Source organism: Chelon labrosus (assembly GCF_963514085.1).
Source record: "Chelon labrosus genome assembly, chromosome: 14".
In the NCBI taxonomy this organism is placed as follows: Eukaryota; Metazoa; Chordata; class Actinopteri; order Mugiliformes; family Mugilidae; genus Chelon; species Chelon labrosus.
The window spans coordinates 15,421,532-15,448,941 of record NC_140347.1 but is presented as its reverse complement, the minus strand read 5'-3'; the positions used below and the strand labels follow the sequence as shown (position 1 = coordinate 15,448,941).

General features: G+C 42.7%; 1 protein-coding gene across 1 annotated transcript in view; it reads left to right on the top strand.

The window, feature by feature from the left end:
- rngtt (RNA guanylyltransferase and 5'-phosphatase) overlaps positions 1-26,466 on the top strand; it is a 99,886-nt gene extending 73,420 nt beyond the window's left edge. The window contains exons 13-16 of the mRNA XM_084559936.1: positions 2,154-2,254; positions 7,881-7,947; positions 19,326-19,449; positions 25,157-26,466. Coding sequence (XP_084416062.1) covers positions 2,154-2,254; positions 7,881-7,947; positions 19,326-19,449; positions 25,157-25,323 — 459 coding nt within the window. The 3' untranslated portion in view covers positions 25,324-26,466. The remainder of the gene's footprint in view (positions 1-2,153; positions 2,255-7,880; positions 7,948-19,325; positions 19,450-25,156) is intronic.
- Positions 26,467-27,410: the final 944 nt, after the last annotated feature.

Sequence of the window (27,410 nt, the reverse complement as noted above, 5' to 3'; positions counted from 1 at the left end):
ATTCTGTTTTGTATTAGAGCCACATAAGGTGCAGAAGTATTTCCATCATGGACGATGCCTGTGCAGCAAAGCGTAACTATCTACACTGTAGAATGTTCCTTTCCAGACCCACGTATTTCAGAAGAAAAGATGTACTCAGTCGAGGTTCTTCAAAAGCGACATGCCCTCCTTTTTTTCCCCGCTGTCTGGATAAGTGCAGTGAATAGGCTTTGTGATGTGTGCTGGTTTCAAAAGCACATGAAGGCCACCTCCCACACGGAGAGCTACGTGGCAGACAAAAGCCGAAGGACGCCCAACTTTTGTGCCTTGTGCTTTTACACCAGAAATGACAAAGGTCAATCCGTCGCTGGCTGACCCAGTTAAAAAGGTTCAAATTTTTTGAATTCTCCATCAGTACAGGACTCTCATAATGATTCCCGCACACTGTGTTACGTTAAGTTATGTCTGCTGTGGTGTCTGGCTGCAGATCCTTTAAGTCCTGCAAGTTGTAAGGTGGGGCCTTCATGGACTGGACTTGTTCGTCCAGTACATTTCACAGTTACTAGACGGGATTGAGAGAATTGAGGGAATTTGGAGTTAACACCTTGAACTCGTTGTTGTATTCCTCCTTTTTGCTTTGTGGTATGGCTCATTATCATGCTGAGGCATGATGGCCACTAACATCAAGGAATCAACAAGCCACAACATTAAAACCACTGACAGGAGAAGTAAATAACATTGACCATCTTGTGACAATACAATGTTCTGCTGGGAAACTTTTAGACCTGGCATGTAACAGCTGTTACATACTCCACAAGAAGCGAGAAGTAGTGTGGTCAAAACAAACTTTTTTCTTGTTCTCACAGCCCTAGGAGCGAGAACAGATTTCTTATATGTAACAATCTTAACGTAGACATGTAGCCCCTACCTAGACCAGACCAGGCACCCCCACCCCATAGCAATGACACTCCTTGATGACAGCAGCCATCCCCAGCAGGGTGCGGCCTGACAGACACGCACACAAAAACGCTTTAGGAACAACTAAAAAAACAAGAAGAACTCATCAAGTATCTGTGGGATGATCCACAGAGGCTCCTCCCTTCAATTACATGAGTCTGGATGGACACAAATGTAAACTACAGCTTGACTGGTTAACGGAAGCTCCTTTTGTCCTTTAGATCAGGTCATTGCGCAACCTGCTTCATTTACGTCCTGTATCCTCAAACAGAAACAATGGACTGCACAATCAGATCATTTTAAAATTATTTCTAAGTTTGCCAGCACTGTATTGATTAAAAACCATTTGAAATTATGTGTCGGGCTGTAATAAGCCCAACAACTTGGTAAACTCAGACACCAGGCGCTGTGCTTTAATTTATTATTAGTGTTTTATTTATAAGTTTTGTCTTTTTGAAGGAGTTGTGTTTCTGTTTGACCACGGCAGTATGAATTTCTTTTCTGAAGTCCTGCCATAGGGGCACACATGGACATGGACGGAGCCAGGAACTCCTTATTTAGTCATGTGCTGTGCCAGTGCCGGCTCTCCTGAGGAATCCTGTCTGTTTCGCACACATTTCCTTGGAGTAGACTCCTGTTACCGGGCAACCTGACAGTGACAGAATCTGGTCATCTGTTCCCGCCTCCACCCGTCATGCCTTTACATTTCTCATGTTGCAATGCACTTGATTCACGTCCTTCTAAATGTCAGGCACGGATAGATAATCGGAGCGACCGGCGGAGAAGCATGTGTGTCATATGTGGCCGCGCGGTGATGGGTGTGAAAAATGATATGTTTGTGCATAATTAGTCATATTTATATTTAAATTTCTGTTCTTGTGCTTGCATCACAAAATTTTCCACTTATAATCATTTCATTTCAATTTTGGAGTGCTTACAAATGTTGTAATTATGTCTTTCAACCTAAGATCAATTAGTTAGATACCAACACTGGATCACAATAGGGCCTAATTCTAATGAGGGGTTTTGAACTAACTTCAGCTCATCTCTCAAATTATTCCACCATTAATTCTCCAGTGTTGTGGCTTGACAAAAAAAAAAGAAGTACTCATGCACCCACAGTGACTCCCCCGTCGCATGAAAACACATTTAATGTATATTTACCTCAGCAAATGTTCCATATTGTGAAATTTTTTTTTTTTCTGTGTCCCCTGCAGAGATACAAGCCGGGGCGGTGTGACGACATCCTGAAGTGGAAGCCCCCCAACCTCAACTCTGTGGACTTCCGCCTCAAGATCACCAAAGTCGGAGGAGAAGGGTAAGGCACTGTTGCCAGGGTAACGCTCAGCCTGATGAATCCATTAGCGCTTATCATTTTGCGATACACTGGAGTACTCGCACGTGTACATTATAGTCTCTGTGCGTGTCTAAAACAGGCCTTGAATAGAAACAGGCTCAGAATTTTTTATTTTTTTTTTTTACATGAATCTTTATGTTTTACCCCTTTTTTTATTATTATTATTATTATTATTTATTTTGGCATTTCATTTTTGCCTCTGGGTCCGGTCTCTTTCACAGCAACACTCCTTACAGTGTGAAAAAGTCAATTTCTTTCCCTTTCATTGCCCACTTTCACTTTTGTGTGTAATGCCGGAGATTTGCTGTACGAGCTTTGCCCCTTCTCTTTCTCTCTCTCTCTCATTTTATGTTTATTATTCTCTGCATCATAAATTATTCATCTTCCAATGCTCAATCGAGCCCTCGTCCTGGTAAACAGTACAACACTGCGGAAAACCAATTCTACACTAGAAAAGACAATCGGCTGCTTCTGGGTAATTACGGCCTAAGAATGTGTTTTTGAAATGAAATAGGAAGTTACTGGCTCGGTGTAGATGGACTATGAGTCTGGTAACGGGTCTTTTGGATTCTATTATGGGTTTTAAGCTTTACAGAAAAGAAAAAAAATACTTCTGCATGCAATTGGATAGTCCGACAACTAGTCAGAGCCATTTTATTGTGAACAAATTCAACTCCAGCGCCCAGTTGACAAACGTGACTGTCCATCAACGCATAACACCCGCCCAAACGATTTGATTTGCCGGGCAGATAATCAGGAGCATAATCGGTTATTTCCCAGGGATATGGGCAGCGCCATCTTGCGACTTCGGAGCCAGAGTCTGCGCAGTATGCTCTGAGAGTGGAGCCACGCGGAGCCGCAATATTGATGACCCGATCACACTTCCGTCAGACTCACTATTAGTTTTCGTTATTAATTAATACTAAACTCTGCTCTACCTCCACCAGTTACAAGGGAATGTTGGATCACACACCGCACTTATTTAAAAAAAAAAAATAGTTTTTACAACTTTCACGGCCCCGCGGGACCGCTTTACGGAGAGAGGTTGGCATGGCAACTGGTGGTCGCCGTTATGCCACATCATGTTTCTATAGCGCCAGATAGCTAAATCTTGACACTTGACATTTGAACATGCATTAAGAATTAAGAAAAACGGTCTCTTGTCGCTTTGCAGAACTCGGATCATAAAACCACCAGAGCAGGCACTGAGACGACTGTGGAGAGAAAACCTTGAGCAGAGATTACATGGGGGGACCCATTTACTTGAGGCCGGCCGAGTAGAGACAGGAAAAAGAGTCAGAAGCATCAGATATATTCATACATTCATCTGAATAAAGCTACTAGCAGCATACTGTATATACATGGGAGATGGATAATCCAAACAATGCTATCTAGAGCCGGCATTCAAGGAATTAATTGTAGAAAGGGTTACTGGATGTACACTGTTATTACGGATACTGTTGTAAGAATTAACCACAACAGAGAGGGGAAAAAAACAATGTGAGTGATGATAGTTGTTACGTTTCAGGTGAGTAGGCAGACATAATGTGTGTGTGTCACTGTTATGACTCCTGTCTTGGTGTTGTCAAAGTAATGCACATCCTTTTGCTCACTTTCTTTTTTTTTTCTGCGGTCCAATCTGTGAGTATAGTCTGAGTTGCTGTCAGCTTTCTGCTCATGCTGCTCTTTCCTCCGAGAGCCAGGTGACCTTAGTGACTGTCCCAGATATGTAGCCATGAGCCTGCCGCTATTCACCAGCAACAGACTGAGAAGATGACAGCGAGGCATCGTCACATATTCTACTCCAAAGCCAGCCAGCAGCCCAGCTAGTCAGCCTCTTGACTCCTCCCCGTGTGTGGGAGAACACAGACGATGATTGTTGTCATTTGAGAAAGGGCTGATATTTCCCCCCAAAAGATGATTTTTTTTTTTTTGGCACTCACCAGACCTGACTCAGTCTCGGTGTAGGTTTTCAAATCTCCTCTAAGCTACCGTGAGAGAGAGAGAGAGAGAGAGATAGGGATGGACAGACGTGTTAGGAGGTAACAACTGTTTATTCATCCGCCCACGCAATCAATCCTTGAGCACATCTTTGTGTACCACTGAGGCGTCCAGCATTGCAAGTTTTATTACCTTCTCTGAAAGCAAGCACAGAGGCAGACCGTGATTATCGTGCGCCAAGAAGAGGGGAGAGGTAGAGAAATAAACGGTGAGACGAAGCAATTGCAGAGACATTGCCAGTTCCCGTCCCAAGTGTGGCATCGAACAGTCTCAAGTATTGTACAGATTGCTTGAATTATGGATAATTTGAGCCAGCGTTTTCTCTGAAGACGGGATGAGTAATGGTTACGTCATCATCCATTAGGTGTGTAGACACTGTGAAGACTCTGAAACAGAGATTGGTCCGGTCTGATGGATTGGATTGGCTTTCTAGAGGCTGGGAACCGGGCTTCTCGTTACTACTCTTCTGCTCTTAAGGACTCAAGTGTCATTACAGCATTGCAATGCACACTGACATGTGACTGGGTCTACAGTCAGATTTCCCATTGAAGCAAAATGTATCAGCGTGAAGAGCAACAAAGAGTTTTTGTTCTCTTTGTGACTAAACTGCTGAGAATTTCTTTCCACATACTAAGAGAATGACGAGATTCAAGCCACCACAGAGACCCTGTATACCGTTGGGGAGTTTGACTTCTATACAAATGTTCTGATGTTTCAAATAGAAGGTGCAAACAATTAGTTCAGACCACATTTAAAAGCAGCAGGGAAGCGTTTGGGAAAGATGTTCTCTGCAACTCTCAGGAAGTCAATCTGAGATGTCAAGAGAGCCATCGCTTGCAGCATTTCAGCCTCTAACCCAGCCATAAAAGATTCTGCAGAACACATACTCGGCCCGTCTTTGGACTTTGAACCGCTGTGAAAGGATTTTTCTGTTTGAAGACTTTTGGCGCCAACATGACCCGGCTGTCTCTGGCTCTGGCTGTCTCCAGCTGGCACGTTGTCACTGGAAAATACATTTTTCAGATTTATGTGTGTAATTTCTGCAGGATTGAACATTAATATTATTACCACAATGGCTTCACTTCAACTTATTTGAAGGATAAAGCTGATGAATCAAAGCTTGTTGGTCATGCCTGTATGCGTGTCGTCCAAATCCAACAATGCAAACAATGATATAATCAAACTAAATATCGATCTCAGTCATGACCCATTTATGGCTCAGATTTCTACATATTGATCGCAATCCCCATACACAGAAGGTACTGAGCCAGGGGTCCTAAGATGTAATGCTATACTTTATGACGTCGTGACGAGGTTTAATTCTTCTTGTTAAAGAAAAGTGCAGCTTATGCTGTACTTTCTACTTTCACACTAAATATCTAGAACAGTACACTGACAAAAGGTGCTTTTGTAGGGACTAGGGAAGTTGTTACATCACCTTCTCCTGCAATGAGGGGGAAAATTAGCACCAATAACGGTTCATCTCAAGACTTTCAACTTCTAAAGATCCAGACTCACAGAAGTGACATCAACAACCAACTTCCGTGAACAAGGACCAATCGTAACGGCGGCTCTCTTGCTCTGTGTATGAACCAAAAAGTTGCACTTGAACACACCACAAACACAACATGTAATTGACGACTAGCACGTACGTTCTGTACCTGCGTGAGAGGAAATAAGTCTTCCTACCAGCAGGTGGCAGCAGTCTGGTCAATCACAAGGGAAAGACCAGAAGAGCTACTATTACTATTAGCTGGGAGGCTAGGAAGCTAGGATGAGCTGCAAACCTTCGTACAGAGCTGGCCTCTCTTAAATCTTGATAGTCAGTTGGTTTACGTTATGTTCATGCATGCATTGCGTCTTTTAGAGTTAGTTCCTGCCTTTGGAGTTTGAGTGACATGGCATGGGCGGGTTCCAAGTAGAACTAATCTCAACTTTGAGCTGACGCGATTAAGGCGACGACCAATGGGAGCAACTGATTGACATATGACACCAGCACAGTTACCCAAACGTCCAAGGCAAGGCAACACCGTCCAAGACTTTAGTTGCTACCACCAATTTCACCAACTGGAGCGCTGTGAGCTTCCAGATGGAGCAGCAGCAGCGTTGACAGTATTTTTTCATCTAATAGAGAGTGTTGACGGCAAGAAGAGCCATATCCATGCATTTTGGTGGAAAATATAAGATTTATAAACAGGCAACCACGGCCTGGATTGTCCACTAGCGACTACATAGCTCCATCTGCAAGAGAATCTCTTTATATGTAGACTTCATACACTGACAATACCTGTTACGCATGACTACTTGCCTCCTGACAGAGTGTCTTTGCCCTTTTTCATCTCGTACCTAATTTACCCTCATTTTGTCTCATTATGTTTTGCACCTGCGAATTTGTAAATCGCTTGAATGATTGTTCAGCTGGCAGGTAATAATAGTCCCAATTACTGTAGATGCCGTTCAGACATTTTAACAGCAGTCTTGATTGTTTTCACCAAAAAAAATAAATAAAAAAAGTTCTTCGTCTTGAATATTTTTCCACTGTCTTTGTTAAGTTCTCTTGTTTCTGCATAGTTGATGTGACCGTGACTCTAGGGGGAAATTGATGTTGCGCTGTAATTTCAGACGGCAGGACCCTCCAGCGTTGAGACTGTGAGTGGAACATCAACTTAGTGTCGCGAAACAGCTTTTAAACGACCACAGAAGAGTGTTCTTGTGATGCTCTCATACTCCTTTTTGTGTCCTTCACGAAAGCCGTCACACGTCCGAGGTATCGGCAGAAACGGAGACTGTGATATGACTCGGTGCTGTAGGGTCTTGGCACCGGCCAGCGTCCATGAGTGCACGGTTATTTGGCTCTCTTAATGCCTACTGCTGCTTCCTTCCTGCCTCTGCTGCCTATCATTACCCAGGAGGAGGTGGGAGTCGATGGGAAGATGGTCTCCAATTTCAGCTCCAACTGAAATCCCTGAATGAGCTGCATCACACCGTATAGCTGCACTGTGGTTTAGCCGTCACTTTAGCTCCCCCCTCCCCCTTAATTTCCTTTCTAAAAATGGTTAACTAATATGAAACCAGTTCCCGCGCTTGTATACTTAGTCTGTGACGTACGTAGTGTCTGGAAATAACAACGAGGCACAAGGGGGTGTTTTTTGGCGGAGGGGGAGAGGGTAACAGAGTGTGATTATCTTGGTTATGTGTCGGGTTCATGTTAAAGGAATTGAGAGATGCACACACACACATGACTCAGAACTGCAAATATAAACCTTAGTACAGGGTTGAGAGCCAGCTTTCACACAGTGATAGTAGGTAGTATAGTATAATATGTGTTGAGTCTAGATTATTGCCTCGGACTCCCAATGTGCCCATACTGTAGTTTTCTCTGTAAGTTTTGCAACCGCAAGCTGTGCAGCGAGACAGAAGGGCTCTGGGAGGTGTAATCTCACATCTCTGCCGTTCTGTTACTAGCTTGAAAATGGAAGCCGAGTAGTGATTTCTTTGCACCGTCGTTACCGCTCAGATCCCCTCGTGTTGACATCCCGCGCTGAGGGTGTTGCGGGCGTTAACCGTGATCTTTTTGTCTTCACAGGCTGCTGCCGCAGACCGTCGGCTTGCTCTACGTCGGCAGCTATGACAGGCCCTTTGCAAAGATGAAGGTGAGAAAGAAGATGTGTTGTTTAGCTCGGTTCATCTTCATGCCAACAAGCACAGCTTCCTTTTAGCACGGCTCAAGAATTTAGCTTTTATCAGCTCCTGGCAAATTCCAATGCTGACCTAATTAAGAGGTCAGTATTACAGACATGCTCTAAATTTTCTGTTTCCATATTTTAATCAGAAACTCGTATTTGTCTTTGCAGCATCGTGTTTACACTAAAAAATACTAATGCAAAATTCGTTCAGAATAATTTGCAACAAAGCTGAGCTGATTTCATCTCACGCTCTTAATTACGCCCAATTCTTTCTGGTTTATACAGATCTACTGTCATTTCATGCTATATAATCACAGTCTGCTCTCCTTTCAAAAGTAAAAGACTTGTCCCAAGATGGTGCTCAGACAATTTTGCCATTACTAAACTGTCGTACCCAACACACTGACATAGAACAACACATTGTTTATAGTTATGTGAAACTACACGTTCATAGAATCAAATGTACAACTAATTTGACTGATTAGTTGATTAATTATTGTTTTTTTTACAATTAAAATGTCAGATATCTCCTACCTGCAGCTTCTAAACTGTGTATTTAAAGATATCTCATGCTCCAGGAGAAGGAAAACTATTTATGCCTCCACACCAGACGTGTTATGTTTTCCGTGCCGTCTCCACGTACGTCCCCTTCTTGTCGAGGTGCTACCTAATGAACGCCTCAGGGTGTCATTCTTTAAACTTGGCATAAATGTTATTGGCATAAATGTCATTTAAGATGAAGTGATGATGAATGACTTAAATTTGGTGGTCAAAGTTCAAGCTCTCTGACGTGTTTCAATGAATTCAAAGTCTTCACTACATGTATTGTGAGTCTGGACAGAGATGGAAGTAAACTGCAACTTGACCGTTACATGGATGCCACATAGTGTGACTGATGAACTTGTTTGTTTTGCTCTTATGATGAAATTGTCATGCAACAAGTTTGTGACCCTTCAGACGCTAGAAGGTATAAGAAACTGCTGCTATTGTGTGCTACTTCCAGAAGTACTAACTTTATTACGTTGCAGTGGCTGCTATCTAAAGTGATTACACTGTTTGAATTGTGAGGCTTTGTGTTTTCCAATGAGTGAGAATAGGCCATTAAAAAAGGAAGACATTTCTTTCAGCTAGTGGAGTGTTGGGGTTTAATTATGAAAATAATGACTGGTTTCAACAAAAAAAAAAAAAAAAAAAATCATCATTATGCCCTAATGTCCTCTTGATAAGTATTGCTCATCCGATTATAAGTGCACAGACTAGAAGTCTGCATCTTAAATATCATCTTTATTTCCTTACATAAACTGCTCCATCTGTCTGAGTGATAATCCGTGCTTCATTATTATTATTCTCACGTTACCTGGTGTTGTTCAGTTTTAGTTCATTGTGGCTGTAAATGGGGCAGACAGGAATTTGCCCGCCGCACTTCACGGTGAGATAGAGTACTAGGTTTTTCTTGTTGCCTATTATCAATGTGAACACACAGTGTAATGTTGCATTAGCTCACATCATCAGGCCTTTAACCTCCACCACTACTAGCGTCTCCTCTCCTATAGGGTTTAATGAGTTCACTCATATGAGAGCTGGTTGGAGGGCAATTTCATTTTAACAATTGTTCTGCAGTTTCTACTTTGATGTGGGCTTCTATAGTGCAACATATGGAAATTTCCCCACTTCAACTAAATGACTTTTACTAAGTGTAGCCCCCTCCGACAGTTACAGTCATGCTTTAGAAACACAATAAACGAGCGTTTCTGATCCCTGCGGTATTGTCACTGTTGTGCCTGATTCCCATGTATCAGCCCTGGGCTCTGTAACTGAACATGGTAGATTGCCTGTTTGCTGCTCCTCTCAGAAAGACAGAGCAAAAGCTGCAGCCCCGGGGTCATCTTCTGTCAGCTTTCATGTTGCTATTTTCGTGCTGAAACGTGTTGTACTGTCAGTCCAAGTGAGAATACACTAAAAATGGTGATTACATGTCAACACAGAACACGATGACTTGTAGTGTGGGCCAGAACCGTGTTCCTCATAAATCTCAACGCAGTCTGTCTGTGTGTGTTTTGCACCACCGCTCAGTCGTTTTAACGTTCATTGCCTTGCTCGTGGGCATACTAGTCATTTTAGAAAGCAGATTAGATGAAATTTGAAGCATGTCCAGTTGCCAGTTCATGGAAATGCATTTGGCTTCTGGTAAGAGAAATCAAATCAACCTCCTCTCTAATTAGAAAAATGTCATAATCTTCACACAAACCTGTTTTATTGGCTCAATTTTCTTACATTGTTGGTGCCTACAGGGAATTGCGAAAGTGAATTTTGGACTGCAGCTTTCTTGGTGATTCATCAGCTCAGCCTAGAAAAGAGCAGACCACAGAAAACCTTTTGTCTGTGTTTACATCTTTAAAGTGCAAATGGACTAATGGAGAATATTCTGACAATGGTTTAATCTGGATAAACGTCTGTGGACCTATTTATCACTTCATGCAGAAATCTGTTTCGTATTTTATAATGTGGATAATCTTATCAACTAGAATACGACTGCACTCCTTGTCCTTAATAAACTAAACTTTAATGAAAACAGCTATTTATTATGTTAATACTGATGACGTTGTAGCCCTGCGATAGACTGGCGACCTGTCCAGGGTGTACCCCGCCTCTCGCCCGATGACGGGACAAGCGGTTACAGAAGATGAATGAATGATAGCAGAGATGTAGGAACATTTTGTAAACAACCTTTTAGGTTAATCAGAATGATTTGATAAATAAAAATGAGGGACAGTGCTAAAATTATTACTTAAATTGTGTTATAAATGGACGGCGGAACTGCTCCTCAAAAGTGAAGTCAAGGCAAGTAGAGCTCCCCCTGGTGACTGGCTGCAGTATGAGGTCATAAGCCTCACCCCCTTCATGTGAGTCTGGAGGAAGTGTGTCTTCCAAGATGGCGCTGCCCATATCCCCAGGGAAATAGCTTCAGTTTGGCCAATGCAAGGAAGTGGCGACACGTTGTCCATATTTGTATACAGTCTGTGGGCTGCGACTACAGATCACTTCTTAACACACGTGAAGACGTTCATGCACTGAGCCGCTTATTTATAGTGTTAATAATTATAAAAACCGACGCGCTGTCATTCATTTTCCGTGACATGACTGCCTGTTTTATTTATGAATGTACTTTTTGAAAGTATGTAATTAGTAGTTGTCAGACCTGCCTTATCAAGCTCTGCTGGTGAAGTATATTTCAAGAACGCAATTTTTCAAAACATCATTCAAACAAAAACTTTAAAAATGCCCGTCTTCTGTTTCATTAATGAATGCAGGTTAAACAACATGTCAGTGTCGGCATTCATGCTGCTTTAGCTGCGTTGTTTCAAGGGGAGAGCGGTGCAGTTATTTGTGTGCTATCATAATTGACAAGCACAACGACTGGAGCTACAAAAATAAAACCAAGCCTGATTATGCAAGAATTTGTAGTTTTTGCAACTAGGTGTCCCGGTGTCGGAGTTGAATTCACTTTTACACTACTGTCAGATGTCCAGCCAACTGTGAAACCTCCGTCCAGATGAGACGGCTTGGCTTATGAGTGAAAATTTGAGAGCTGACAACAAAGGTCCACAACAAAGCGTTGCGCTCGTTGCTGACAGTTTGTCTCTGGTGTACGTTCCAGGCTCTGGTTGCCTTGGTAACTCTATCGTACATTTCCCCACACCAAATGTTTCTGAGTGAAACGTGCAAAACATAAAAATATTGATAGTGTGTGGACAGAGCTATCGCTTCTTGGCGTCGCCGCTCTGTTTGAGAAGAAAACACAGTCGGAGACAATGCAGCTTTGCCTGGATTTATCCGACACTCCAAGCCCGCTGTCACCACGGTGAATTAGGCGGTGGGAACGAAAGTCGTGGACGGTGGTAACATTTTGGCAATTTTGTTCTGGCACCATGTCTTTGAACTGTATTGTCGACCTCCCCATTGGTTGTTGCGTCAACGTCGAAAATGGTTCTTTCTCCCATCGTTTTGTGAATTTCTTGAACATTACTTGTTCCTTTGCTGCCACATCACTTATCTCTTCCTCTGTGTACAGCCTTTAAGTCAGTACAGGGTTTACCCCTGTTCAGCCTTTTGCTCAGTCTCTTATCTCCAATGGGTAAATGTCTTCTTCTTCAGTCTCTTTGCCTCTTGTATACGGAGAATACTGAATAAACTGGCTCATTTAGGGTACTGCAGGACATAGACGCCATAACCTACGCACATAGCCTACGCCTATGCGTGCTCATCATCCAAACGCTAGTGTCTTTTTTTTGTCAGTTGGCTTTAGTTTTGTTTCTACTTCCTGCTTCACTTTCAACAATGACGACTGAAACTTTTGCACAAATTTTGCAGAAATTTCACCGAAGACGAGTCCTACAAATGTTTGTATCTTCGAACCTCCTCAGTTAACCTTTCCTCGATGCGTTCCATCTTTATTGATTATCCAAAACAATCAGTTCAAAAACTGCGGAGATGGAGAAGTAGCTGGAAATACTAAAGTGGAAACATGCTGCTACCAAGCGGACCAATCACAGCTCTTGCGGTCTGCGTCACCGTGATGCATAGGAACATTTCTGGGGAGGTGTAAGTCAGGCTATGGCGCTAGGGTCTGCGAAGGTTCTGCGTCAAACAACACAGACGCCTAAACCATCCATTAACTGGAGACTCGTAGCTGGTGGTGTGTGTAGTGCAACGTTAGACACTTCTTGGGGGCAATCGTGTACAATCAACCCAGGTTATATATTAGTAGAGCAAGCGTTAAGGCTTGGAGTGGGAATGAATTAAGTCAGTGTACAATTCAAATTATTTTAAAACTTGTAGGTAAAATATTTGCTTGATTTCGTTTTAAATCCATATTGCAGTTGCCCTCCCACAATAGAGTTTCCACTTATGTTTCTGGATAAGTCGTCTTCATAAGGTTTGTCTCTTATGTTTTTTTTTTTTTTGCAGCTATTACTGCAATACGCTAGCCTGGCTCCGCCTGCCTACGTACTTCCGCTCATTTGCATTCCCTACAGTACTCCGTCTGGAATAGCTTGATCCGCTAACGTTTACTCCGGCCAACTGGTTGGCGGACCAATCAGCGAACAGAGGGCGGGTCTGAGAGCGATTACGTTTCAGTTGCGCGCCGAGTTTGAAATGTTTACACGAACGGAGACGGATATACTCGAAGCCATTCGCTCCGTTGTGGATATGCTTACTGGCATTACAGCACTTTTATTCCAATTTCGCGTCCTTAATTGCAATAGGGGATGGTAGAGTAGCGATTTGTTAACTTGTTGCGTTCTTGAAAGCGGAAGTACGAGGCAGCAGAGCCTGAAGGCTCCGGCGCATAACATACGTCATTACCAAACGTTAGTGATTGGTTAAAGGAACTCCGATGATTTTAAACCTCAAACCGTGCCCTCCCACCAGGAAATAAACGTTTGCCAATGGAGCTAGGCCAGACTCTCTGCGAAGTCAGAGTGTCTGGTATCCAGGCTAGCAATACGCAGGGTGGCCTTGCGAAAGTTTCGTAGACGTGACGGTTCCTCGTTTAGGTTCAGTTTCTCCTTCGGCTCCCCGTGCAGAACTATATGTGGCCTGTGCGTACAGCTCATTAAACATAAATAATTTGAATGGCGCCAGAGACGAAGATAAGAGCAGCTCTCTGTCACAGACTGGAAGCTTTGATGAAGCTGTAAGAGTTTGACAGCGCGCACTTCACCTGCTGAGCACCGAAATGCCTTTGACTGTTTTTTTCATCTGCAAGTTTTCCCAATCTGTTGGAGTCCGTGTGCATAAGTACGTATAAGTAGGCGAATACGTTTAATGAGTAATGTGTAATAAGGCTTTGTCATTCAACTGTCATCCAAGTATTTTGAAGAGGTTTTTGTTGCACACAAGTTTTTTTTTATTCACTGTGGGATTAAAAAGCATGAATACTACCAGACTGATTGAAAATGCTGCCCACAGAAAACTCAAGAAAGACACTCGGTCCTGCTGCATGCAGAAAACAAACTAATAAAACAGTTTGGGAAGTCAAAATGCGTCTCTGTGGGTTGCCTTCGAGAGCCTCGCGCCTCGGTTTAACTGCCAGACTCGACAATATCCGTCCGCTCGCCCCTCATTTGCCTCGGTTACACATTATCACCTTGTTTTTCTCCCTCTTTGTTCCGGATGTCACAGCCAGTCTGAACCAGTGGGATAATGATCATTATTATACATATTCACCAGAGACGTGAATCTTAATACGTCATACGATGTGCTCTTGAGGAGTCTCTGAGCTATTGTTTGTTCTCAGACACAGTTATTCAAGGCCACATATAGCTGTAGTGTAATTGGCCTTGGTAATTGCACCGTGAGGCAAAGATTTCAACATTATAATCCATGCTGTCTGCTTAGTTATCCATTTCTATCTACTGTATTCTTTTGAGAGCATATATTAATTATCGAACATTATTTTTTTATGCTGTTTTTTTCCCTCTGAGGTTACACTCGTTCATGCTCACACTCGTGCATCTTATATCCCTCCCCAACTTCTATATTCTTTCATCTAGTTTCTCTTTATTAAAATGGGCCCCGGTGCTGCTGTGTCGCAGACCTCCGGGCCGGTTCTGATTAAGTCTCGAACGAATCAAAGGCAGGGTCCGTCCGAGAGAGAGAGACGTGACGGGGAGAGCGAAACAGCTATTCAAGGAAATGACAAACTTTGAATGTTTATTCATCTTCGCTGCCATTGCTGCGGGAGTCATGCAATATACTGTAGCACGGTGTCCCCACGGGTTCCAGGATTTGATAAAGAAGCGGGTTGATTTTTCTGTGCTGTGCACAGGCTGATGAAAGGTCAGATGCCTAAGCTTTAGCGGTGTAGAGTTTGTTTTTCTCCTCGTTTCGGCTACACCTGCATGAGAGTAGCAGACATAGTGCTGTACTGTCTGGGAGATTTTCTCTACCACACCAACAGTATCTTTACATCTTGGTCCTGTCTGCACTGGCTTTCAGTGAGCCTTCAGCTTATAAATAATAAAAAAATATATACATTTCTTAGGAATTCCTGCAAAAAAACTTTTGTTTTGTTAGAAAACACCTGCAGTACATTTGGATCTCTGTCACTATGCAGTGTAGACCATCATATACACCGATCAGGCATAACGTTATGACCACCTTCCTAAGATCAGATCACCAGAGAATGGACATGGTCCTTCTGAGGGTGTCCTGGGGTGTCTGTCAACAGGATATTGTTAGTGGGGGACCTATGGGTTGAGGGGAGGGGCCTCCATGGATCATCCTACAGATACTTGATCAGTTTTGTGTGTGTGCCTGTACGTATCAGGCTGCATCCTGCTGGGGATGGCTGCTGCCATCAAGGAGTGTCATTGCTATAGGGTCTAGGTGCCTGGTCTGGTCTAGGTGGGTGCTACATGTCTAAGTAACATCCACATGAATGCCAGATCCAAAAGTTTCCCAGCAGAACATTGAATCGTCACAAAATGGTCAATGTTATTTACGTCTTCTGTCAGTGGTCATAATGTTGTGGCTGATTGGTTTATGTTGCCTTCAGATGGGGTTGTGTTCACCGTGTTCATGAGATAAGTCCCTTGTTTCATGTGGACACGTGGACAAACCGTTCGTTACCATCGGTAGCCTCTAGACACTGATGTTGCCGCTTAAACGCCGAGCAATTTTCACACATGCGACTTCCCGCGCCGTAACTCTGAGCTCATGAGTTTGGTTTGAAGGCAGCAGCAGATGCAGATTGTTTTCCAGCTGTGTGCTTAAATAGCATTAAGAAGAAGGATGAAACAAGCTGTTAGCAGAGAGGTGCAGATGATTCTTATGATGTCTCAGCTAAACGCATGCGTTTATTTATTTTGGTCCCGCAAAACCACAAATCTTTACAGTCGCAGCGGGACGAGAAATTAACATTTGTCTTCATCTTAAACAACTTGATGTCAGGTGTCAGAAATTACATGTTCATACATACATTCGCTTCTAACCGCTCAGGAGTGATGAATCTGTTCACGTTAAGATATTATGTAGCTGCAGAAATGCGCTAAGCTCAGTCTGCCACCACGTGACATGAAGAATAGGAAAATGTGAGAAATCCTAACGATCCCTGGAAAACAGTGATATGTTTCCGGGAAGTTGACCACTTTTCAGTAACAAGAAACCATTAGTGTGATTATCAGATGACACGCTGGCACTGATGAACGAGAACTGCTTCTATTAAGACGTCATGTCAGGAATAATTCATGCTTTTATCTGCATGAGATTCGTTCTTAAGACTGTAATACTCCAGCGTCTTTTCTTTTACTTCCGCCTTTGTTTATACTGTAGTGTTTTGTATTTCTTCAGCCGAAATGTAATATATTTGGACATTAGAGGGTCCATTTTATAAAAAAAATAAATAAATCAAACAGTTTAGTTTCTTTATAGTAACTGTATGTCTGAACATTTCTTCTGGCCGTTAAAGACTTTGCTAACTGGTGGCACACGTGCGCTGCCATAATGAGACAGATTTGGACGGATTAAGCACCAAGTGGCGATGAAAAATGGCAGCCAACATGTCACCCCTCACCAGCAGGAAGAGATCCAGCCTGTAGCAGCGAGTCCTGCCCGCCTGCCTGTACTGCCCTTCACAGTTTGCTGGCAGCGTGCTGTGGCGAGCTTTAGGAAGGCTCGGAGAATTTTTTGTTGCTGCTTTACATCGTCTTGCCGTTCTCAAATAAATTGTTTCGTTTATCCGTCTGTACCTGAAAAGCGAGATTAGTTGGTGAAATTTTACATGATGCTTTCTCAAGGTTATCCGAAATGCCTTTCTGGTCATCTTTCTTTTTGGCTGGCATTCTTTTCTCACCGTTTCTGTCTTCCTTCCTGAGACACTTTCTTGCTTCCTGTGAGAATTGGATCCCCGCTGGGAGCCCAGATGCCCCACACTCCAGGATCACATAAGCTCTTACTTTGTATTTTCGTGTCCTGGTGCTTTCCTGGCAACAGTGGTCACTGCCTGACCTTGTCTGGATGTCACATGTCCACATTCAGACCTGGAGGTCTTTGTTTCTCCGTGAAGTCAAGCTGACAAGTCACAGCTAAGAGCTTCACGGTGTATTGTTATTTATTCAAAAAGGCCGTGGCCGCACGTGACCACTTCTGCGTCCCTCCTTGCCTTCCTTGTTCCCAGCAGCTCTTGGATTTGCATTTTCCAAGTCTCGAGAATCCTCTCAGTGAGACACGGTCCCTCGACAAATAAACAACAGATGCTCAAATGTCTTCTTTGACTCATACTTGATCTTCAGTATCGTGTGCCATTTTCATACACTTGAGCAGTGTTACAGTGTGCTCAGTGCGTAGAGCTGATTTTGTTTTCAAAGCAGAGCGTGATGTAATAAGTCAGTGATCCCGTGTAGCTCAGTGGGTGCAGCAGGAACTGTTGCACTGCTTTGTTGAGAGATGCATCACACAGATTCAGACGCACTGTGTTTATTAGTATTTGTATGCGCTCATGTTTGAGGCAGAATCATGGATCGGGCTGTAACGCTATGAAAGGGTGTTTTTTACGGTTAGATTTTGTTCAGATTCAATACCTTTAATACATTATTGTTACCATGTTGCATTTAATCTTGGTTCAGTTCGTCGTCACCCTCTCTGGTGCAACAGTACCAACAGAAAGCCTGATGAGCTGTTTCGAAGCTCAGAGCGGTGGTTCTGGCCGTCACCATCTTGGCCAGAAATCCTGGCAGATTTAAAAATGATTAAAGAGGTGGAGACACCAAGGCAGACGCCTGGAAACCTGTGAGGGCATCCACGGCCTGCTTGTTGCATAAATTTAAGCCTTGACATCATTTAAACGGATGAATTAGAAAACATTCGTCCCCAGTACTGCGGAAATTAGTTCTATGTAGATATATTTGTACCAGTCCGTAAAAATGTTTATATTTGTATTAGAGGAATATTTCCCCAAGTCACATTCCAGTGATTTGTTGCCGTTTGTGTTCTAGGTTTTTGTACTTTTATTTATTTAATGTGAACTACGTCTCTGAAACTAATAGGAAGTTAAGGCTTCTAGGTTAATTTGACGCCGTCAGCTCAGACCCTAGTGCTGTATCAGACGTGTACCTCCCCAGAAATGTAACTGGACCGCAAAACCTGTGATTGGTCCGCTTGGTAGTAGCGTGTTTCCGCTTTAGTATTTCTGGCTGCTTCTCCATCTACACGATTGTTTTGGTTCAATAAAGATGGAACACATCAAGCAAAGGTTAACTGAGGGTTAGTCTTTGGCGAAATTTCGGCATATGTTTCAGTTCCATTGTTGAAAGTGAAGCAGGAAGTAGAAACAAAAATTAACCCGACTGGCAAAAAAAGACACAGCGCCGACTAGTGTTTGGGAGGTGTTCTTACAGAGTGAGCCAGGCTGACGTAGGATAGATAATGCAGTCTATGTCCCCAGTACTTTAAATGAGCCTTAAATATTTTCACTTCGAGGAACACTTGCTGCACCCTTTTACCTAAATCACATCCTGCCACCTTCAGAGGTTTTCTGATGACTCTGCGGTAGTAGGATGTATCAGTGATGGTGAGGAGGCTGAGTACAGAACTGTGTTGGGAAACTTTGTCACGTGGTGCGAGGACAACTTCCTTCAGCTGAATGTGACAAAGACAAAGGAACTGGTTGTGGACATGAGGAGAAAAAAGGCCTGTTACCATCCGGGGGGGCCCAGGTGGACATTGTGGAGGACTACAAATAAATAACTACTAAGAGTGTGTGGTGGCCCATAACGTTAAGTGAGCCTTGTTCATGACCGATGATGGGAAGTTGCGATGGTCATATTTATGTTTTTATACTTTAACAACTAATTACACAAATTATAAGATTGTGAACAGTGAACACATTTCTTAGTTGTAGCTTTGGTGTATAAGGCCCTTTCCAATGTGACTTTTAATGCCTTAAAGGTTTAATGTTCTTTTTGTCACTGTTTTAATAGAACGTGTGTTGTGTCTATTTTCCTTCTGACCAAAAAAAGGAGAAAGTTTCAAACCGGTGAACATGTTGACCTTCTCGTTAATGTATTTTATCCTAGTTTTAATACATAGTCAGTGAATAATTCCTTTATGGGACTTAGACACAGAGCTGCCTAAAGCTTCGTTTTTCCTCTGAACATCTACTAAAAGTTTCTCGAGGTGAGTAGCAAAAGTGAAGATTCATATCATGTGCAAACACAAACTCTAGTTACACCATTCATGCCAGTCAATAAAAGCTGTTGCATTGCCCATTTCAAAGCAGCAGAAGAAACTTCTTTCGCTCTCATTAAAAGTACAAACCGTCCTTCAACTCTTTTCTCACACAGGCCACTAAAGAGCTGAAACAATACGACAACAAGATCATCGAGTGCACCTTCGCCAACAACAGCTGGGTGTTCATGAGGCAGAGGGTGGACAAGAGCTTCCCCAACTCCTACGAGACGGCCATGGGTGAGACTCTGTTCTGCTATTTATTAATACCTCCTCTATTTGTGTCTCTCCAACCGACCACCAGCTTTAATCGATTATTTTCTGTGTATTTTCATCAGCCTCCGCCTCAGTGTGATTTCTGTTTTATGAAGCTGTGTGTGTGCGTGTGTTTGTGTTTGTGTGTGAGTGGAGGGACAGATATTGTGTTGTATAATCTCCATTACGCTTGCACACGGACAGTCTGGCCTCATGTTTGTTGCCCGGGACAAATTGTCTCCCTCCGTCTCCTCACTTTGAATAAAGCGGCTGACGTTTGGCTGCAGAACATTTTCCACCTTTTAAGAGGTTCCACTGCTGTTTGTAAATAGCAGGATATATTATTGGCTGATAGGGAAGAAAATTTAATTACGGTTAGTGTGAAGAGATTGTCGTGATGGAGAGGCAGAGAGGAGTGGGGAGGCGCGTATCTACGGATGTGCTCTCCGGTTCGACGCTGATAGAGTTGCGTTGGGTTGTACACATGAATACAAATCCTCTCTCATCTCTATACACACACACACACACACACACACACACACGGCATGAAGAGGGCGTGAATGTCAGATCGTCTGGTTTGGACAATCGCAGATAAACTGGCGACAAAGACACAACTCCTATTCAGCGTCAGAGCGATGTGGCAGGAGCAGGTTCAGACCATAAACACAGATTTAGTCTATTAGTTTATATGTTTCTGTATTTGTCAGTTTGATGGTGTGTTAAAACGATAAAGATGGCTGCAAACAACGTTATAATAAAGCAATATATTTTTAATTCCAGGGATGGTGATATAAATGTCATTTTCCTGGTCACGTTTCTGCACTTGAAGATTCTCAGTAGTCTGTGGATGGTGCAGAGACGTGACAAGAGTCTGTCAACAACCAGATACTAATCTAAATTAAAGGATATTGAGATCACTCTGATTGGTTGATCGTCTTGGAGAACCAGAGTACGAGAAGAGAAATGGAAAAATTCAAAGCACACACAAAAGACTCCTTTCGTTTTACATTTTCACCTAATCTGAACTATCAAATATGCAAATATTCTCACGACAACTTGATCACCTTGAAAGAATAAACTGTAGACCAGCTGATCAGCACGATTCTGTATGGAGAGTTTAACTTCTTTTTAGCTTCCAAGGCTCCAAGCTCCAAGTATACAGACTACAGCCACCTGCTGGTACGTAGAATTATGTCCTTTCACGTTGGTGCACCGATCGGCCACAACATTAAAACTACTGACAAAATTCTGCTGAGAAACTTTTGGACCTGGCATTTGTGTGGATGTTACTTAGAAATGTAGCACCCACCTAGACCAGAACAGGCACCCCCACCCCATAGCAATGACACTCCTTGATGGCAGCAGCCTGACACACACAAAAATGTTTTAGGAACAACTCAAAAAACATGAAGAACAGCACAAGGTGTTGACCTGGCCTCCAAATTCACTAGATCCCAAACTGATCAAGTATCTGTGGGATGATCCACAGAGGCCCCTCCCCTCAACCCATAGGACCCAAAGGCCCCCACTAACAACATCCTGTTGCCAGACACCACAGGACACCCTCAGAAGGTCCATGTCATGTGCCAACTTGCGGTTGACTGTACTCTTTGCATGTGTTCAAGTGCAACTGACACAGTCAGCGTTCGTTGGCAGTAGTTCTTTGAGGTCTGTTTGGTGTGTCCGTACCATTCATTCATTCGTTCATTCACCCTGGACAGGTCTCCAGTCTATCGCAGGGCTAACAGACAGCCATTCACACTCACATGCACACCTACGGCCGTGTCCGTCCCATAAAACTGTTTAAGTACCTTTACATCCATCAGAGAAATAAAAGTTAATAACTTTGTTTTGAACTTTGAAAACCAAAATGTGTCCTCCAGCTCATAAAGGCAGCCACACCAGCTTCTCAAAGCAGCGAATGGGTAAAAACAAAAAGACGAGAAGATGGAGAAAGAATGCCAAAATAATAGCCGAGGCGAGTAATAAACCCTGTTTGTGTAGCACTTAATCTAAACACTGACTGCGCAGTGCTGTACAAGATGGAGCATAAAAGTTCAAATTGTAGCAATAAAAACAAGAAGAGACCAAGCGAGAAGAAAAATACATTTAAAGAATGACCTGAATCGGTTGAAGAAGATGGAAATAAAGATAGTGCTGAATTATTGAGCTTTACATCCCGAGGCAGGCTGTTGCACGGCCTCGGAGGCCAGATGGCAGGACCACCTTTTATCTGCAATCTAGACAGATAACGCTGCTTTTCTCCCCAAGCTCGATCCATTTAGAAGCTGGTGTGTTGGTTGGTTTCATTGCACGGGCATGAATGTGCCAAAGGAGCTGTGAAGTAGGAGCAGCTATTTCCAGCACCTCTGGTCCCAGAAGTAAAGTCGAACTCATCTTCCCTAAGACGGCGTGAGGTGACTCAAAGCTGGAGCTCGTCTAAGATATATTTTCATTAGATGTACTTCTACGGCTTGGAGGGAAGTCAAATTAATCATCGGTGTAATAACTTTTAAGTTACAAAACATTTGAATTATCGTCTATTTCTTTTCTGGCTGCACAAACTCAACAAATCTATTGAAGCTATGACATGTAATATTCAGTATCAAGAAACAACAGTGTCGATGTTCATTATTTGTTAAAACCATAAAAATACGAGGGAGGAAAAACATTCGCAGTGGAAATATTACAACAAACGAGTTGTATTTTGAGTCATAGTTCAGCAAAAAGGTTTCCTCTACGAACACATTCACAACGATGCGTGGTGGTTGTGTAGCACCGCTTTAAGTGAGCGTTCTTCCTCTATAATGAAGTGACACCGCTGTGCAGAAAAATAACGGCACTTAACGGCCGTCGCCAGTAAAAATGAGCAGTCAGCCTCGTGTCATGTCGTGGAGTTCAGTTGTTGTTGAGTAAACAACGCCTTCCTCCAGCTCCACTTCAGTCTTCTCCTCTTGTTTCTTTGTACAAACATTTGAAGCCGTGCGGTTCGTGCTTGGGATTGTTTTTCGACATCTTTGCAAACCTTTGTGAGTGTGTCAATGAGAACTGTTATCTAAGAAACAAAGCTCAAGCAAACCGGACTTGTTGAAGATATTTCCACATCGAATCCAAGTGGATTCTTCAGCTCTAATGTCTGTTTGTTTGAGATGTACCATGACCTCGATAACTCTGACAACTAAACTGAAATATTTTATCGCATTTATTCACATGATTTGCAGAACACAAGCTGTAGAGTGCAACTGTTTTGTTTTAGTTTTCTAAGATGTCCAGTATAAACTGTAAAAACACTATAAGAACATTAGGAAAAACATATATATATATATATATTAGGGCCGGGACTTTAACGCGTTAATTAAGATTAATTACACAAAAATAACGCGTTAATTTTTTTTAACGCATTTTAATCACACTTATTTTTGCACCGCGGAACGTTTCTCACTGGATGAGTTTCGGCGGACCGATTATACTGGAGCACCAACTAGCGTTCATTACCAGTGTCCTCAACAAGCAGCGGGTGCTGCCGTGAGCCCCTCTCCCGTCCCAAAGCACTCACAGGCGGTCAGTCTCACAGTAGCCCCGCGCAGCAGCAGTCAGAGCAGAGAGGGAGACCCACGCCACCGCGTCCAGACTGCAAACGAATGGCGCATGCGCAAAGCTGCCGCTGATCGCGCCCTGGTTTACAGAGCGGGATGTAAATGTTTCTTCACTGTCACACTAAAATAAATAATAAAATAATAATCCATTTAGATTGTTAATTTTGTCAAGTAAAAACCGTTTGTTCAAAAAATGTTAAAAATATTCTAGTTATGGCAAAAAATCCTCATGTTCTTCTGTGCCTGTGACTTGTAGGCTAGAAACTAAACCAAACTTAAGAAAACTTAAAAAAAAAAAAAACTTAAGTTACTGTGCCAGAGTGTCTCTTTAGAGTCATTTTGCCAATACCAAGCCCGGATAAAGGAGGCGCGTTAATAATACAGTGTCCACCACAATTACATCCAAAAGGTAAATTATGCAAATTAGCCGATGACGTCATTTCGCGACTTCTAGCGACTTTTAGGACAGCCAATAGCTACTTTCCTTTCCTGAGGAGTTGGCAACACTGTTCATTACTTCAGACAACAACAAACCACAGTGAACATGAAAGAAGAAGCTGATGAGACCGCTTTGGTTGGCCCCGTGGATGGGAAATTTAGTCATTATTCAATGGTATACTAAAAATCCATATGAAAAAAATTACTTCTCACTGTTCTCAGGTCAAATATTTATATGCGATTAAAATGCGATTAATTTCGATTAATTAATTACAAAGCCTCTAATTAATTAGATTAATTTTTTTAATTGAGTCCCGGCCCTAATATATATACACAATCTGAATCTAAATTAGAGGGGAAATGGAATATGAATAAAAATCTGACTTTGTAATAGAGAACATGACTATGGAAAATACAGATAGTATAGGAAGGATAGTACAGTTAACTCAAATTAAATCTGTTTTAAATTAACTCGAATCAGCTTCCGGTCACTTCATATCAAAGCTGACATTGACAGTAAACGCAGATAACTTTGCTCTTGGTGGAAGAAGCACCTGGCAGGATATTGAGATGAACTCGTTCCTCCCTTTGTCCAGTTTTGTTAATTTGTCGCGTATATCCATATAGTGGGAGTGACTGGGGCACCGACACACAGCCTCTAATTAACGCATTATCTGCCGCGAAACTCGTTCATTTCACCAATATTTTGTTATGATACGCTAGTGCTATTCCCCGTTGAGTCCGGAGTTACCTGTTATCTATTCGCAGACATGCAGCATGTTTGTTGTTCTTTGGCCAGCTGCTCCTCTCTCTGCCTCCGCATCCCCCTTTCAACGAGCTCCTCATGCGTATACTCTGGTTCAAAATGGTAATGACGTCCATCATAAACAAAGTCGTCGCCCACAACCTCAGAATTGGAAAATTATTCAGCCATGTTGCAAAACAATAGCAGTAGCAAATTACAGGGAAACAAGCCGACCGTCACGGGTGCGCGCAGCGCTCAGAGATGACATCATCCAGGTCAGAGTTTAGTACGTCAATCTACAGACCCTGGATGATGATAACAGGTAACTCCAGACTCTATGGGGGATAGCACTAGCATATCATAACAAAATATTGGTGAAATGAACAAGTTCCGCGGCAGATAACACGTTATTTAGAGGCTGTGTTTCAGTGCCCCAGTCACTCCCACTATATGGATATACACGGCGATCCACTGGATCTAAATATCTTCCAAACGACTCCAAATGACACCAAAGTTATATGGGCCAGTCGTATTTTATGCCGGAAATAAGGTCCTGGTTGTAAAAAACAGTAATTCCCCTTTAACCATTTCTAGTAGGAGTGACAGGAATACTTTTATGTGGCCGTCTACCGTTGCTTCAGCTCGTTGTAATTTGACAGAACCGTGACAGATTGTGTCGCTACAGAGAACTGGTTGGTGTTTTTGTGTCAGCAGAAGGAGAGATAATAAATTTTTCCATTAAGGCATTATACCGTTCCAAAACAAATGTTCAAATTAAATCGATAAACAGCGTGACCCAGGGCTACATGAGGCGCCTGGGGAAAAAAAAATAAAAAACATGAATACAGGGAAAGCCTGTCCGTTCCTACATAATAATAACTTCCTCTCTCCTCGTGTGTTTATCTCTCCCCAGCTGTGTGTAAAAGCATCCAGGAGCCCGTCACAAAGGAAATCCTGTTGGAGTACGTGGACCGCTGTGCTCAGGCAGTCCAAGCCCAGAACCGGAAACACCCACCAGACCCAGACTCTCAGCTAATGCCCCCTCCCCCTCCAAAGAGACCCAACCGGGCCATCCCGTAGCGCACATCTGGGCCTCCTCTGGACTGCTCCACGGTCTCGGTGTACATTCACATCACCAGCCACCCTTCAGAAAACAGACATTTCAAGGCTTTCCTCCCCCCCGCAGCACATGTCCTTTACCAGTCTGTAATTTAAGGACTTCTGAAAAGTGACTGCCTCGATGTCATTAAATTACCTTGTAGACTTCTTTGTAGCTTTAATTGCTTGTGTTCTTATAAAAAAATGAACATTTTTTTGGTTTTTCCTATTTATCTTTTTTAAAGTCTGAGCTAACTGGTATTTATCAATCGGGACACTCTTAACAAATGACACCAGACAGACCTTGTTTATTATATTTTGGCGACTGCTTCCTTAATTTGATTTGAAAGAGGAGTAAACATCATCAAAGCTCAACCTGCTGTCTTTATGCGTTTAACAACACTTCAGAAACATCATCAGAGATCTCCTTAGATTAACACAAGGCTGCATGGATTTGAGGTTTAGGGTTCAGTTCACAGAATAATGTTGCCGATGATGTTGAACCTGTGATGCTCAGTCTTGGGGCTTTCCCAGCGTTTTTTTTATTATTATTATTTCTAGAAGCAGATCTGGATTAGATCTCAGCGCTCGGCTCCAGCCCATCTGTGCGGACTTTTGTTTTAAAGGCCACGTGGGTGAGAGTGGGTGTGACAACATGATTACACAGTCTCTACTAAGTAACCGCAGAAGAAGTAAAAGCAGAGAAGTCTACAGCTACAGATGATGGGTGACGTGTGAAGGGAGAGAAGAAAAAAAAAAAAAAAAAGATTAGGGCCGCACTCGAATCCCTCTTCAACCGGCAGATTATCTGACTTTGTGTTTTAATTTGTCATGTACTTGTGTTTCTAAAGTGTTGATTGCACTGTGTGGCAATAAAGACGGTTTTATCAGAGTTGAGTTAAAAAGTTCAGACATTCAACGTCGGAAAACAAAGAACAGAAACGAGTCTCGCTGCCGAATATCTCCGACTTCTATAAGTTTTTCTCTAAGTGTTAGTTATTGTAGTAAGGTAATTAAGTCATGTTTAATTATAAGATGAGCTCACTCAGACTTGTGATGACCACCAACCAGAGGCCTCCTACCCTTTGACAAGTCCCAGCTTCATATGTTACCGTTGCTAGGTTAGAGCATAGACTGTATACAAATATGGACAACGTGTCCCCACTTCCTTGCATTGGCCAAACTGACGTTATTGTCCCGGGGATACGCAAAGCGCCATCTTGCGAGTTCGGAGCCAGAGTCTGCGCAGTACGGTCTGGGAGTCCAGACTCACACGTGTTTTCGTTCAACTAATACTGTGCTCTGCTCTACCTCCACCAGTTACAAGGAAATGTTGGATTATACACTGTACTTATTTTTAAAAATTGTTTTTACAACTCTCATGGTCCCACAGTACTGTTTTACGGAGTAGTTGGCATGGCAACTGGTAGGCGCCATTATGTCACATCCTGTTTCTATAGCGTCAAATAACTATAACTAAACATATACAAAAAAACGACACTTGAACATGCATCAACATTATATTAACTACCTAAAATGACAGAGACCATTCTTTAAAAATATTATTTGAGGTGTATTTTAGTGTTTTAGTTTGGCCCAAGTCCCATCCACTAACATGGAGGGGGTGGAGCTTATGACCTATACTGCAGCCCACCACCAGGGGGAGCTCTACTTGCTTTGGCTTCACTTTTGAGAAGCAGTTCCACCTCCATCTTTATACAGTCTATGGGTTAGACAGACAACAGCAGTGTGTTGGTGTAATCCCATAGAACAACGCTGAAATATTGTCGGTTTATGATTAAAACTCACAGTTTTAAATCCCTCAGAAATGTGAAAAACATGCACTTAACAAGTGTTGGTTCTGTCAATGTTAGCACGTCCTGCCTCTGCTGCCATTGTTTGTCTAACCTGGCAACACTAACTAAGGAAGCCAGAACTTAAACAAAGAGACCAGACCCCTCTGGTTGGAGGTCAGCAGTCCAATCAGAAGGCCAAGAACTGTCTGATCTGTTAGGCTTGTAAAGCAGAAACAGTAAATACAAAGTGTATTGTAGGTGCAACTGGAACAC